Genomic DNA, 14,890 nt, shown 5'->3' on the forward strand with positions numbered 1-14,890 from the left:
ATCCATGGAATTTTCCAGGCAAGAGTACTGGAGTGGCATGCCATTGCCTTCTCCATGTGGCCCACTGGAAGGGCTCTTTTTGCCAAAGGCAGCTGTGTCTCCTTGGAAGTGGGAAGAAAGACCTGATTTTCCTACCCACCCATCCACTCCCCTACCCCCAAAAAGCCAAAACATGACATCTCTTTTCCTGTACCCGTGTACTATGACACTCAATTGGAATCCTCTACATCTGATTACGGGCTCCAGCATCCTAAATACACATGTAAAATTAAATTTGGGAATGTTTGTTTTGGAGAAAGGGGAGAAGCAGAAGTTTTTAATTTGACAGTTAACGTAAATTATTTCGTTCATTATAGGGATGCAGTCTTTCATTGTTTCAAAGATGCTATGAGTCAAAGATTTATATGAGGTTCAGTTCAGTTCAGTTCAGTCACTCAGTCGTGTCTGACTCTTTGCGACCCCATGAATCACAGCACGCCAGGCTTCCCTGTCCATCACCATCTCCCGGAGTTCACTCAAACTCATGTCCATCGACTCGGTGATGCCATCCAGCCATCTCATCCTCTGTCATCCCCTTTTCCTCCTGCCCCCAATCCTTCCCAGCATCAGAGTCTTTTTCCAGTGAGTCAGCTCTTCGCATGAGGTAGCCAAAGTACTGGAGTTTCAGCTTTAGCATCATTCCTTCCAAAGAACACCCAGGGCTGATCTCCTTGAGGATGGACTGGTTGGATCTCCTTGCAGTCCAAGGGACTCTCAAGAGTCTTCAACACCACAGTGCAGAAGCATCAATTCTTCAGTGCTCAGCTTTCTTCACAATCCAACTCTCACATCCATACATGACCACTGGAAAAACCATAGCCTTGACTAGACAGACCTTTGTTGGCAAAGAATGTCTCTGCTTTTGAATATGCTATCTAGGTTGGTCATAACTTTCCTTCCAAGGAGTAAGCATCTTTTAATTTCATGGCTGCAGTCACCATCTGCAGTGATTTTGGAGTTCAAAAAAATAAAGTCTGACGCTGTTCCCACTGCTTCCCCATCTATTTCCCATGAAATGATGGGACCATATGCCATGATCTTCGTTTTCTGAATGTTGACTTTAAGCCAGCTTTTTCACTCTCCTCTTTCACTTTCATCAAGAGGCTTTTTAGTTCCTCTTCACTTTCTGCCATAAGGGTGGTGTCATCTGCATATCTGAGGTTATTGATATTTCTCCCGGCAATCTTGATTCCAGCTTGTGCTTCTTCCAGCCCAGCGTTTCTCATGATGTACTTTGCATATAAGTTCAATAAGCAGGGTGACAATATACAGCCTTGACGTACTCCTTTTCCTATTTGGAACCAGTCTGTTGTGCCATGTCCAGTTCGGATTTCCTTAAAACCAGGTAGTAGGGGGATTTCTGAGTTGATCATTTTTAGTATTCCTATACGATGTCCTGAGCCTGGAAGGCAAAAAGTTGACGATAGGGAGCAAAGTAGTTACTGAACAAGTTTGTTCTTGGAGTTTAAGAACCACTGTTTGTATGTTTTCTCTCTTGTTCTCTCCAGTTTCCATCTAGCAAGTGGAGAAAGTACCTAAGTCCCATTTCATGATAGTTACTTTGGCTCTTTTCCCTTTTATTTGGCTTCTTCAAAGGGGCAGGTATCTCCCTGGGCTAGAGCCACACCTGTAATTCTTAGTTGTAGAGATTCTCTCCCAAGAAGGTGCACTTAGGCTGGGGTGGTGTATAATTGGTGTAAGTAGCAGTGGTTCTGAGGTGGAGGTTTATAGTCAGGGAAAGGTTTGCAGTCTTCCCAGGGAATCCTTTCACTCCTGGCATATATATAGGTCCTCCCTTTTTACAAAGTACTTCCCCAGATTCTTCACTGAATGTGTTCACAGCATCCTACCCAAGCTCTCGCTCTGGATATTTTAGCTCTAAAGCCATTCATCATGCCTCTCCACTCTCTTTGCCTAGTCCTCATTTTGCTGCCAAATATCTTTATGCCTGGCAAATCTTTGTGCACATTTTATCTTGCTCAGAGGTGAAAATTACTAGTTTCTTGCCATTTTTTCTGCCTTCTCTCCCTACCTTTCCCTTCTGTCTCTGCCCTTTTCTCCCAAAGGCCTATGTCCAAAATTTTCCTTATTTGCCTCAAGTTTTGTCCTTTCCTAGGGTTTATCTTTTAGTTAGATTTTGTTTTAGTTTGTGGGTTTTTTTCCCTCTGTTTATTTCTTAACAAAAGCCAAGATGGGCTAAAGACTGCATTTTCTGCAGCTGCAGCATTATTGCAGCCTTCTTATCTTCAATGCATCATTGAAGCATCTGAAGCAAAAGGAGATTATCACAATCTATGGATAATTCTGTGGAACAGTCTGTGGAAAAGGCGGCCTTGGGTGTAGCCTCCATCTTGGACTAACTTCATGTGTTCTGGATGATTGATAAATCTAAGCATGGAATCTTGACTAAAATTCCATTTCCTGCTCTTTATAACTTTAAATTTGATGTAAGAACATGTTAAGATGTTTCTGTATTTCTTTCTTTCTAGCTCCTTTCTTCAAGCAAATATTTAAATGGTCTCTTAATTGACCTTGCTTATTTTTAATATTTTCATATTGATGAATTCCTCTTAGAGTAGTTCGCCTAATTTAGAAGTTTCTTTTGAGATACGTACAAATGCTGTGTTTGTGAAAGCTTGGTTTTTCCTTTTGTGCTCTCAACCTACTCAGGCTAGGAGACCTACCTTCAGAATTGATTTCACCTCTTTTCCTTTTTTTCTGGGCTGTATACTAAAGGATATGTCTTAACTGAGAGAAAAACCTGGAATTTCATTATTTCCTTTTCTTCTGTTTGCCCTCTTACACTGGTATTGTGAATTTCTGTGTAACTCACTCTTTTCTCCCTTGACAGGGTTGTTGGTACAGAGGAGCGTATTCCTATTCCCCTCATGGATTACATCCTTAATGTGGTAAGATTAATGGTAGGGCAAACTGAGTAAAGATGTGTGTTTTTCTGGAAAATGTGTGGGGTTACCAAATAATCTGATGACTTAAAACTGGGGCCCTTAAACTTCAGAGCAGTGGGAAAAGATGTACAAAACTTGTTCTATGAAATTGATTTGCCAAAACTTAGCTACAAATCCCTTTTTTGAAGAGTCCCAGTTTTCTATTCATCTCCCTTGGGAAACCAAACAGGAGGACAGTGGGCTTTGTTAGGCCAGTCTAGTATTATGTTCTTATGAATGTGTCCCAACATATTTTTTTCCTACTACTTGCCATTTTTCTCATTAACTTCTTTCTCTTTTACCAAAAAAAGAAAAATTTAATGTGGTGTTTTCTTTTAACTTCCTGTGTGTGTCACAGGAAAAAAAGCTTGAATTTTCCCAGAGTTATCTGTAAGGGGAAGCCCACTTAGCATTTGTTCTAGCCCAATAAGCACTTCCAGACAAGGTGTCCAGAGATGGTTTCTCCTTTGGCTGTGTGTTTGTTGGCCATATTTTGCTTTCTTAACCTTTACAAAGTGCTTCGTTTGGTCTGAATCTGTGTTCCACGATTCTAAGTTTCATTTGCATTATGAGCACATTTGAAGGAAAGTATGATGTTTACTTCCAGGGAGAGGCAACACATTATCATGCAAGAAGCACTAAACAAACAAATTAAGAGATTAAACTTGATTCTGTCACTAATTCATGGTGTAGCCATGTGCAAAGTCATTTAGCCTCTCTGTGCTCTCAAATTATGTGACTTTAGGTATAGCTGAAAAGATAGATTGGGAAGAAGTTGTAATTACTCTTTATTTTCTAAATGTTTAGGTTTCATATAATATGCCTATCCCTTTGTACCTGATTATCCTAGAAAATCCTGATTTCATGACTATAAGATTACCCCATCCTTATTCTAAGCTAGCATTTTAGTTCCAAGTGTCAGGCTCTAACTTTTTTTTAAAATTTTCATTACCCAGATGAAATTTGTGGAATCTATTCTGAGCAACAATACAACTGATGACCACTGCCAGGAATTTGTGAATCAGAAAGGACTCTTGCCTTTGGTCACCATTTTGGGTCTTCCCAATCTGCCCATTGACTTTCCCACGTCTGCAGCCTGTCAGGCTGTTGCAGGTGTCTGCAAATCCATATTGGTAAGAAGAATCTGACCAAATATTTTCGTTTCTTTTAGAAATCAACTTTGCAATACTTCTATATACATGTTTTTACCATGGTCTCCCCTTCAACTAAAACATAATGAGAAATTTGTGGTTATGTACTGCAAGTGGATTTTGTGACTAATAGTGTGCCATGTTATTTCTCATTGAAAAGTCAAGTGTTCTTCTTCCCTGAGTTTGGTATGTAGGTCTAACATAAGAGTTTTTTCGAAGGGAAAATGTATCTCCAAGAAAGCTTTGGAGGTGGGTTTTAACACAATCTTGTATTGTTTCACCATGTATTTTTTTTCCTTTGTCAGGCTTGATACTTGTATATTTTAAGCATGGTTGATCTGTAGTTCATTGCTCGAATTTTGCCCTAAAAATGAAGTTGCTTTAAATAGTGGTAAAATAGACATAACATGATAATTACCACTTTAGCCATTTCTAAGTGTATATAGTTTAATAGTGTTTAGTACATCACATTGTTGTGAAAACCATCTCCAGATCTCTCTTCATCTTGCAAAACTGAAACTCTACACTTTAATAAACAGCTTTCAATTCCCTTCTCCCTATCAGACCCTGGTAACCACCATTCTACTTTCTATCTTGAATTTTGACTATTCTAGGTATGTCATATAATTTGAATTCATAAGGTATTTTTCTTTGTATAACTGATTTAATTGGCTTAGCATAATGTTCTCAAGATTCATCCATGTTGTAGCATTTGTCATAATTTTCTTTTGCTTTTAAGGCTGAGTAATAGTCTAGTGTATATATAAACTGCATTTTGTTATTGATAGACATTTTTAGTTGCTTCCCTTTATGAATGGTGCTGCTACAAACATGGATGTGTCCTCCAGACTCTGTTTGTATATATTGAAAACACTTAAGATCTACTCTCTTAATAAATTTCTGATATATAATGTAGTATTTTTTATATATTATATATAATTAGCTAATTATAGTTACCACATTATACGTTAGATCCCCAGAATTATTCCTCTTATAACTGAAAGTTTGTACCCTTCGACCAGCATTTCCACAACATCCCCCAGCCCCTGACAATCACCATTCTACTCTCTGGTTCTGAGTTTGACTTTAAAATTAGATCATACCTGAGACATTGCTTTCAGTTTTTTGGTTATCTACCCAGATGTAGGATTTGCTAGATCATTTGGTAGTTCTGTTTTTAATTTTTTGAGATACTATTATATTATCCACAGCAACTGCACCATTTCACATTCCAATCAACAAATTCTCTGCATCCTCACCAACACTTGTTATTTTATAGTTTTTTGATACTAGCCAACTTAATGAGTATGGCATGAAATCTCATGGTTTTGATTTGCATTTCTCTGTTGTTTAGCAGTGTTGAGCATCTTTTGTGTGCCTGTTGCCCACATGTCTTCTTTAGAAAAATGTCTGTTCAGGTCCTTTTTGCAAAACAGTACATTTTTTCCCCCAAAACAGTACATTTTATTTGACAACAGACTCCACAGTTTGTCTCAGTTGTGACATATGTAGATGGTTTTAGATTGTTTTTTGGTGGTCAACCATACTGAACAAGATTTTTCAATCTTCAAAACAACCAAGGCTCAAAGAGATTGTCTGTTTCACTTCAGTTCACAAGTGAACTGTGTGTCCTCCATTTATCGAATTATTTTTGGCATAGATTTCCCTTTGAGGTAAAAGGGTAGAGATGAAGCCACTCCCCAATCTCAAAGAAGTAAGGTGTTGCTGGCTGGTGTTTCTCAGCAGGCTGGCACATCTGTGTATTTCTTGTCTAATTCTTCTCATTGGCCTGGAGCAGCTCTTCACATTTTCTCTAGATAGCCTAGCACTTTTTCACCCCTGGTTGCCTGATGGTTTCTTTCTCTCATAAGCCTAGAGCTTCTAGGGATAAGGCAGAGCCCATTTTTTAATCGGGTTTGTTTTTTGTTGAGTTACAGGAGTTCTTAATATATTCTGGATATTAATTCCTTATCATAAATGATTTTTAGATTGTTTTCTCCCATTCCATGAGTTGCTTTTCACTGTGTTAGTAGTGTCATTTGATGTGAAAAAAGGTTTTAATTTTGATGAAGTCCCAGTTTGGTTTTTGTGGGGGTTTTTTGTTGTTTTGTTTTTGTTCTTTACTTTTCATTGCACATGCTTTTGATGTTATACCTAAGAAATCACTGTTAAATTCAGTGTCATGCAGCTTTTGTCCTATGGCTTTTTCTAGGTGTTTTATAGTTTTAGCTCTTACATTTAGGTCTTTGATCTGTTTTGAGTTGATTTTTTATATGGTATAAGGTAACAGTCAACTTCATTCTTTTGCAGTTTTCCCAAAACTATTTGTTGAAAAGATTGTCCTTTCCCTATTAACACCCTTGTCTTGGTAACCTTGTCAAAAATCATTTGACCATGTATGCAAGGTTTATTTGAGAACTCTCTAATCATTGGTGTTGATGTCTATCTGTCTTTATGCAAGTACTACAGTGTAAGATAGTTATATCTATTTGGGATCCCTAGAGATTCTGTATGAATTTTAAGAGAGATTTTTTTGTTTTTGAAAACAAAAGCCATTGGGATTTTTATAGGAATTGGATTAAATCTTTGACATTTCTTTGTTAGCTGAGTTGTGTAATAAGTGATTTCTGCTAAAAATCAGAAATCCAATTTCTTGAGGACTTGGAAAGATCCATAATTGTGACATTTGCATTTAATATTTTATTTTGTTTTTCTCTTCTTTGCAAATACTTAATTCAGTGCTATTCATAAGAGAGAGGGAGAAGGGAAGCTGCTCCATGTTTATTGTACCTTTAAGATACTGTGAGGTTGGATAGATTTATTTAAAGCCATAGGAAAGGCACATAAGCCCTCCTATTTGAATGACAAGTGATAGTGTTCACTGTCAAGATTTTTCTTCAGACTCAAAAAAACTTTATAAGGGCCATATAATCCTTGAGTCATCTCCAAAATAAGAAAATGCCTAGCTAATGCCTCGGAGAAGGTGATGGCACCCCACTCCAGTACTCTTGCCTGGAAAATCCCATGGACGGAGAAGCCTGGTAGGCTGCAGTCCATGGGGTCGCGAAGAGTCAGACACGACTGAGTGACTTCACTTTCACTTTTCACTTTCATGCACTGGAGAAGGAAATGGCAACCCACTCCAGCGTTCTTGCCTGGAGAATCCCAGGGACTAGGGAGCCTGGTGTGCTGCTGTCTCTGGGGTCACACAAAGTCGGACACGACTGAAGCAACTTAGCAGCAGCAGCAGCAGATAATGCGTATCCTAGACTTGTCTCTCTTAATTGTGGTAAGAAAAAAAAAAAAAAAAAAACATTTATAACAATGGTTCATTTCCATGCTTTGGAACCTTACCTAATATTGCTCCCTATTGTGCAAAATTTGGAATTAATTGTACAGCATGGAGTTCTTGCTATAACAATATTCCAGTTTGGCCATCACAATCATGTTAAATTTGATTGACTTACCACATTTGAAAGCCTCTCATTTAAGAGAAGTGATGTGCTGCTCTAAAAGGAGGTGTTTAGGTATGTCATACATGCATTCATATTTTGGCTCCACCATTTACCAGGTGAGAGACCATGGCCAGGTCTAAAATTTGTGAGTCTTATCTTCCATTTCTTTCATTGTGACTATTAAGACATATGCATATGAAGTTTATTGTACGTTAATGCTTTAATTATTATTATTTCAGACACTGTCACATGAACCCAAAGTCCTCCAGGAAGGTCTCCTTCAGTTGGACTCCATTCTTTCCTCCTTGGAGCCCTTACACCGCCCAATAGAATCCCCCGGGGGCTCAGTGTTGTTGCGAGAACTGGCTTGTGCTGGCAATGTTGCTGATGCTACCCTCTCAGCTCAAGCCACACCTCTACTACATGCACTCACTGCTGCCCATGCTTACATCATGATGTTTGTTCATACTTGCAGGGTTGGACAGGTAAGAATTATCTTAAGGGTGAACATGTTGGTTTAAAGTCAGTAAAATACCTAGGCCATATACCTGGTATCTTAGTGTACTTAGAAGCAGTTCTACCTAGGCTGACTGGTAAGTTCTTTTGGGTTGGGTGATTTAAGGGTTATGCTTCAAGTTGCTGTCTAGTTTCACTTTCCCTTAGTATGTTTTAATTGGATGTAAGGTGACAATATAACTTGTTTCATGAACTGGACCTTCTTGAGAGTAAAAAAGATTGAGATAAATACAAGCGTTAATAGATCTATAGCATTTTATGATGCTTGGGCCTTGGGGATGTATAATCACCCCTCTTAGCAAGCAAGCCTCAATTGGGTGCTCATCTGGCCTTATTACTTCCTAATCTTTCTACAAATGCATGTAGACTTGATAATACGATGGCAAGAGGGAAATTTGACCACAGAACTTTTTAAGTCAATGGTAATTAACAGATTACTAAAGATTTCCTAAGTATCAACCTCTATGTTTGCACAGCATGTGAGGCTCCTCTTGTGCTTCCAGAAAGTTGAGGTTGTGAGAGGTTGTTTTTTGAGTGTTCACAGTTTTGCTACCTTTAGTTGTCAATCTAAAGATTAATGGTGCGTTTTTAGCTGGCCTATTTTATGCTGTTGAACAGGAGTGTGTTCTTTGAACAAATATAATTAGAAAGCACAATTATAAACTATCTAGAAAGTAAATTATAAAACAAAACTTTATGGGTTTATTTATTTATTGAAATAAATGGGAAATAACAAGTCCCTTTTCCATCTAAAAAATTTGGAAGCTGTCTGTGAATCTGTAAAACTGTTTCTTTAATTTAGAAAAACAGAGTTGCCTATGACTCCTGTTTTACGTCTTACAAAAAAACAATGAGATCTTAAAGATAGATTGTAAATATTAAAAGAGAATACCTGTGATCTTCAGTGTGGAAATTTTGATGAAGCTGATAGCTCTGAGAATAATGAGGAAGGAAAAATAGAATCCCTTATCCTTTTAAATAGCTGAAAGTTCATTTTGATCATTCAGAGGGCATCCCGAAGATCACCTTCTTTTTCACTTTGGTTACAGAGTGAAATTCGTTCCATCTCCATAAACCAGTGGGGCTCTCAGTTGGGTCTGAGTGTTCTGAGCAAGCTGAGCCAGTTATACTGTTCCCTGGTGTGGGAAAGCACTGTCCTCCTCTCCCTCTGTACCCCAAACAGGTAAGGGAATGAATGGTCATCTCGTTTATTATCTCTGTTGTCTATCCCAACAGAGAAACTAAACTTAATGAGCCTGGAGGATTGCTTTGGTTAAGGATAGAAAGGTAAAGAGTTCAGAGGCTTTCTTGTTTGTCTGAGTTCATTCAGGCTGCTATAACAAAATCCACTAATTGGGTTCTTATAAACAATAGAAATTTATTGCTCAGAGTTTTGGCGGCTAGAAGTCTGTGTGGTTAGGTGAAGGCTGTCTTCCACATTGTAGACTTGTCATTGTATCCTCACATGGTGGAAAGGACTATGAATCTCTCTGGGGCCTCTTTTTATAAGGGCTTTGTCCCATTCATGAGGGTTCTACTTTTAAGCACCTATCAAAGGCTTGGACTTCTCTGATGACTCAGATGGTAAAGAATCTGCCTGCAGTACAGGAGACCCAGGTTGATCTGTGGGTCAGGAAGATCCCCTAGAGAAAGGAATGGTTACCCACTCCAGTATTCTTGCCTGGAGAATTCCATGGACAAAGGAGCCTGGCAGGCTACTACATTCCATTGGGTCACAAAGAGTCTGATATAACTGAGTGACTAATATGCACAGAGACTTTACTACTAATACCATCATCTTGTGGAGCATTAGGATTTTAACATTTGAATTTTGTGGAGACACAAGCATTTAACCAGTAGCATTGTCCTTCCCACTTACTAGCCAAAGGGCTTGCTTACAAATGTGTTGTGCATCTTTGATACGATATCCCAGTTATGCTGTGTCAGCATGGTGGATGTTTACAATTTGGTCCTGTTGTTAGACAGGTCTAAAGACCAAACCTCTGGAATTCCATCATTGCAAATATTTTATTAGGTTAACTTACCTGCTGTAGGAAGGGAATGGTGTCAGTTAAGCAGGTCAGAGATCAAGCACAACATAAAAAAATGAGTTATCAGAAGTTTTATTGCTCACTGTTTCTCTTCTTGCAGCTTGCCATCTGGGTGTGAATTTGGCCAGGCAGACATGCAGAAACTGGTTCCAAAGGATGAGAAGACAGGTACGACCCAGGGCGGAAAAAGATCAGGTAACTCCAAGAAACTTAAAATCCAAGCCATTAATTTTTTTAAGTTCTGTCTCAGTGTCTTCATAGGTTTGTTGTGAAAATTTAGTTAGCTCTATCATCTGTAGTCTTCAGGCTTTTTTCCATTCATTAGTTTTTAGTTATATATTTTAAACTATTTTCAGTTACTTTATAAGAAAATATTCATATCCACAATGATAAAAATTAGAAAACATAGTAGAAAGAAGAATAACCAATATTTATACCACAGAAAATATTTTGAAAGTGTCTGCCTAATCTTTTCCCCTGAGGATATGTTTTATTAACATAGTTGTGATTGTCTTAGACATATTTTATAGATCTCTCTTCACTTAATATTAAGTGCTATGTAAAGGTACCATGAATTAACCATTCCCTATTAAGTTTCTAATGTTTTGAAAACTGAACATCTTTATGTATTTTTTTGCAAATGTTGAGGTTGATTCTTAGAAATTACTATAGGTTGAATGGAAAAAACTGAATTTTTAATTTTTATTAATTTAAATGTAACAAACTATTATTCTGTTCAGTTGTTGAAAGACTTTAAAGTTTGTTTGGAAAACCTGGGTGTATGAATTGGTTTTTTCAATCGTATGAAATATAGATCAATTAAGGAAAATTGAATATCTGTGTTAAGATGTACTATAAGTGTAAAATAGATACCTTTTAAAATTATTTAGTATAAAAATGTATAATCTCATTAATTTTTATATTTGATTATATGTTAAATAACAGTTTTTATTATATTCAGTTACGGTATATTAAAAAATTACAGCTTTTTTTAACTTTTTAAGTGGTTAGTAGAAATTTTTAATTATCTATGTGGTTCACATTATGTTTCTATTGCACAATGTCGTTTTAGAAAATAGCTTTTATATTATATTAAAATAGAAGTTCCAAATTGCAATAAACAGAAATTATACAATTTGGACTTCCCTGGTGGCTCAATGGTAAAGAATCCACCTGCCAATGCAGGAGACATGGATTCAATCCCTGATTTGGGAAGATTCCACATGCCATTGAGCAACTAAGCCCATGTGCTACAGCTGCTGAGCCCATGTGCTATAACTACCGAAGTCCGTATGCTCTAGAGCTGGTGCACGGCAGCAAGAGAAGCCACTGCAGTGAGAAGCCTGTTCTCCACAACTGAAGAAAAGCTTGCAACAGAGACCCACCAAGTGGAAAATAAATAAAATTAGAAGAAGAAAAAATCATACAATCTTCTGACCCTAATGGAGCAAACCTAAAATTAATAAAAGCAGATTTTCTAGAAAGTTTTTTTCTCCTATACTCTGTATCAGGGAAAAAATAAATTTGATAAACTATTTAAAGAAAATGGTGAGACAGTTCTATATATAAAAGCCTATTAACTATGCTTAAAAATTGTATTGAGATTACTAAAAATAGAGAAAATGCTAAGGAACTAATAAAGCAGACATAAGTTATGAAATAAATAATGACATATGACAGCTAGTTATTGTATTGGGGGAGAATGGGACAGAATTAATAAGATATACACAAACTTCTGGCAAGGTTAATTTTGTAGAAATTTCTAACCAGAATTTAGAATATCAAGTTTTGCCAAAGTGTACCAACTTTAACTTAAAAAATAATTTACTAAGAATCAGGAACAAAATTAGACTCTGGCAAAGAATTGCCTTGCATAACAATTTAGATATATTTTTCCCCAGCAGTTTTTTCCACAAATTTAACAAGGATAACTCCATTTACACATACAGTTTTTTCAGAATATTACAAAGAAAACTTGGTGATATGTTTTATAGATTGCCTAATGTTGATTCTTAGATCTAAGAGCACACACGACCACCCCAAAGAAGACATATCTCAAAAATTTAAATTCTAGGAAATATATTTCTCCAGTAGTGATCTATGATGTCTGATTTGAGTTTATTAATGAGCTATAAAATTCTAGCAAGGTGTGTGCCTTGAGAGTGTGGGTCACCATGCACATTGTATGTGCGAAGTTTCTGAGTCCTGCAGTATGCTTACAGTCTTCCAGGGTAGCCCTGGGTAAAGACTTTTTAACACGCTCCCATTGGAAGATGGATGTCAGTGTTACCTAGTTAGAAGGACTCCAAGGAAAGAAGCTTATCAGTACAGTTTTGTGTTTGTTTTTTTTTTTTTACTTTTCAGATTTAGGAAGTTGTGGCCATTTAAAGAGTAACAAGCACTATACATAGGTAGCTCTCTCTTGGGACTCTTCAGAACAGGGAACCAGTTAAGTCCTGGCTTACCATGGTCTTATTGCTCCCCTCTTATGGCTACAGATGGGGATCAGGATGGAACCACTGGAAGTATGGATGCTTCTACCCAGGGCTTGTTGGAAGGCATTGGGCTTGATGGTGACACACTGGCTCCTATGGAGACAGACGAACCTACTGCTTCAGACTCTAAGGGCAAATCTAAAATCACACCTGCCATGGCTGCCAGAATCAAGCAAATCAAGCCATTGTTGTCAGGTGAGTGATTCTCTTCCTTCTGTCTCTTTTAGAGCCCGGTATGGCTGTATTGTTTCCTTTTAAGGAAATTTTAAACTTGGTGGCTCATTTTCAGGTATCTGCTATGTGACAGGCTCTGTACTAACTGTGAGGGAGACAGAGATGAGAGAGTGGCTTTCTGAAAGCCAAATCTACCCCTCCTTTTCTTTCTACTCTTCTGCTACTGCAAATGACCTCTGATCCTACCATTTCCCTGAACTGTCTCACCAAGGTATCTAACCTCCTTGTTGCTAAGTCCACTGGATACTCTTCAGTCTCCTCACTTTTCTGCATCACAATGGTTGACCTACCAGCTCTTTCTCAAAATACTCTTTTCTTGGCTTTTGTGATATTAAGCCCACCTGCTTTCCTGTTACCTGTCTGGCTAGTGTACTCAAGTCTCCTCTTCCTTTGTCATTCAAATGTAGCTGGCAAGTAACACAGTTGATTTGTGTTTTAATAGTTACTTTGCCACCTCTGTGGAAACTACAATAACATGATAAAAGACCATATTAAAGATGTGCACTGGGGACCTCCCTGACGGTCCAGTGGTTGAGACTCTGTGCTTCCACTGTGGAGGGTGCAGGTTTGATCCCTGGTCAAGGAACTAGGATTCTGCATGCTGTGCCGTGCAGCCCCTCCCCCAGAAAAATGCACTGGCATGTCTTTGCCATCTTTCACCCCTTAATTTTTGGGGAACCTATTTTGTATGCCTACACCAATTTTGTATGTTTGCCACTTTATGACCTCTTACTGTGAAGGAAAATGAGGACAACTGGGAATTGGGAGTTCTGCCCAAAGGAAAGCAAAACATGGCCTTTGGTGCTTCCATGTGTTATTTTAAACCCTGTTGAATTTTACATTCCATTCTAATTTGCTTAATTCTACGCCTTTGTTTTAATTTGAAAGTCTACCTCCACTTTCCCCATATTGAAGGAAAATTGACCATCCAAGAAGATGCTGATGTTTACCTCTCCTTTTTTTGTTACACCTCTGAAACCTTTGAACACTGTGGGGTTTCTCTGTGGGCCCAGCCCATGCTTTTGATGTCTGTTTCTCTGTGCTTACTGGCCTTTTGTTTTTCTCTTTTATCCTTGCTGACTACTTTTAAGCCACTTTGCTGTCTATTCACTTGAAAGCAGTGGTGGAAAAGTAAAAATTTAATGTTTACATGCATTAGGCTTTCAAAGTCTGGGCACGCCCAACCTCCAGTCAGGTAGTGCAAGTATCTGTAGCCTATTCCTTCATTATAATTGGGAGATCCTAATGTGGTTCGATTAGGAAGAAGAAAGGCTTGTTCCTTTCTTAAGCTTTATATCTCAGAACTTACTGAGTTTGGGGGGAAAGGTATGATATGTGGCGCCAATTCAGGTAGAGCCAATTTTTTCACAGTGGGTTCATATGTTGTTTAGTTGCTAAGTTGTGTTCAACTCTTCTGTGACCCCATCCAGTCTCCTTTGTCCATGGGATTTCCCAGGCAATAGTACTGGAGTGGGTTGCCATTTCCTTCTCCAGGAGATCTTCCGAACCCAGGAATTGAACCCACCTCTCCTGCCTTGGCAAGCAGATTCTTTAGTACTGAACCACCAGAGAAGCCTGGGTTCATGTGTATATGTATGTAATTAAGAGATGTGCTCTGATTCAGACCTAGTCTTATCTCTGGATTGTGATGAAATGTTTATTTCAGAAATACTGTGACAGCATTTTCATTTGTGATTTTAAGAGTAATAAATATTCATTGTAGAAAAGGTACAGAGAAATGTTTTAAGAAAAACAGGAAAATACCCATGTTTAGCTATAGTTTCTTTTTCTATAAATCTCCTTTTACATGTTTTATTTGGATTCTACCTTTTTGGTTCAGCAATATATACTGAAAAGCATCCTACAAAGATGAAAAATTGAAATACTTGTAATCTATGTAATACCTTATTAGATTTTTATAAGAAAGCCACTTTTTACATTTTTATGCTTTTCCAAACAATCTTTTTTCCTTTGGGAACCATACATTTAATGTTGGTATACATA

At 37.8% G+C, this 14,890-nt stretch overlaps 1 protein-coding gene across 50 annotated transcripts in view; it reads left to right on the top strand.

Annotated features, from left to right (window-relative positions):
* The window catches only part of HUWE1 (HECT, UBA and WWE domain containing E3 ubiquitin protein ligase 1), a 157,330-nt gene that overhangs the window by 87,710 nt on the left and 54,730 nt on the right, over nucleotides 1–14,890 (top strand). For all 50 annotated transcript variants that reach the window (XM_086388593.1, XM_086388614.1, XM_086388602.1 and 47 more), the window contains 6 exons: nucleotides 2,891–2,948; nucleotides 3,941–4,117; nucleotides 7,830–8,075; nucleotides 9,156–9,289; nucleotides 10,258–10,352; nucleotides 12,656–12,847. In XM_086388593.1, the coding sequence (XP_086244719.1) occupies nucleotides 2,891–2,948; nucleotides 3,941–4,117; nucleotides 7,830–8,075; nucleotides 9,156–9,289; nucleotides 10,258–10,352; nucleotides 12,656–12,847 (902 nt within the window). The remainder of the gene's footprint in view (nucleotides 1–2,890; nucleotides 2,949–3,940; nucleotides 4,118–7,829; nucleotides 8,076–9,155; nucleotides 9,290–10,257; nucleotides 10,353–12,655; nucleotides 12,848–14,890) is intronic.

Source organism: Bos grunniens, chromosome X, assembly GCF_055505025.1.
Source record: "Bos grunniens cultivar Pamir isolate PY7600 chromosome X, Bosgru_T2T1.0, whole genome shotgun sequence".
Taxonomy (NCBI): domain Eukaryota; kingdom Metazoa; phylum Chordata; class Mammalia; order Artiodactyla; family Bovidae; genus Bos; species Bos grunniens.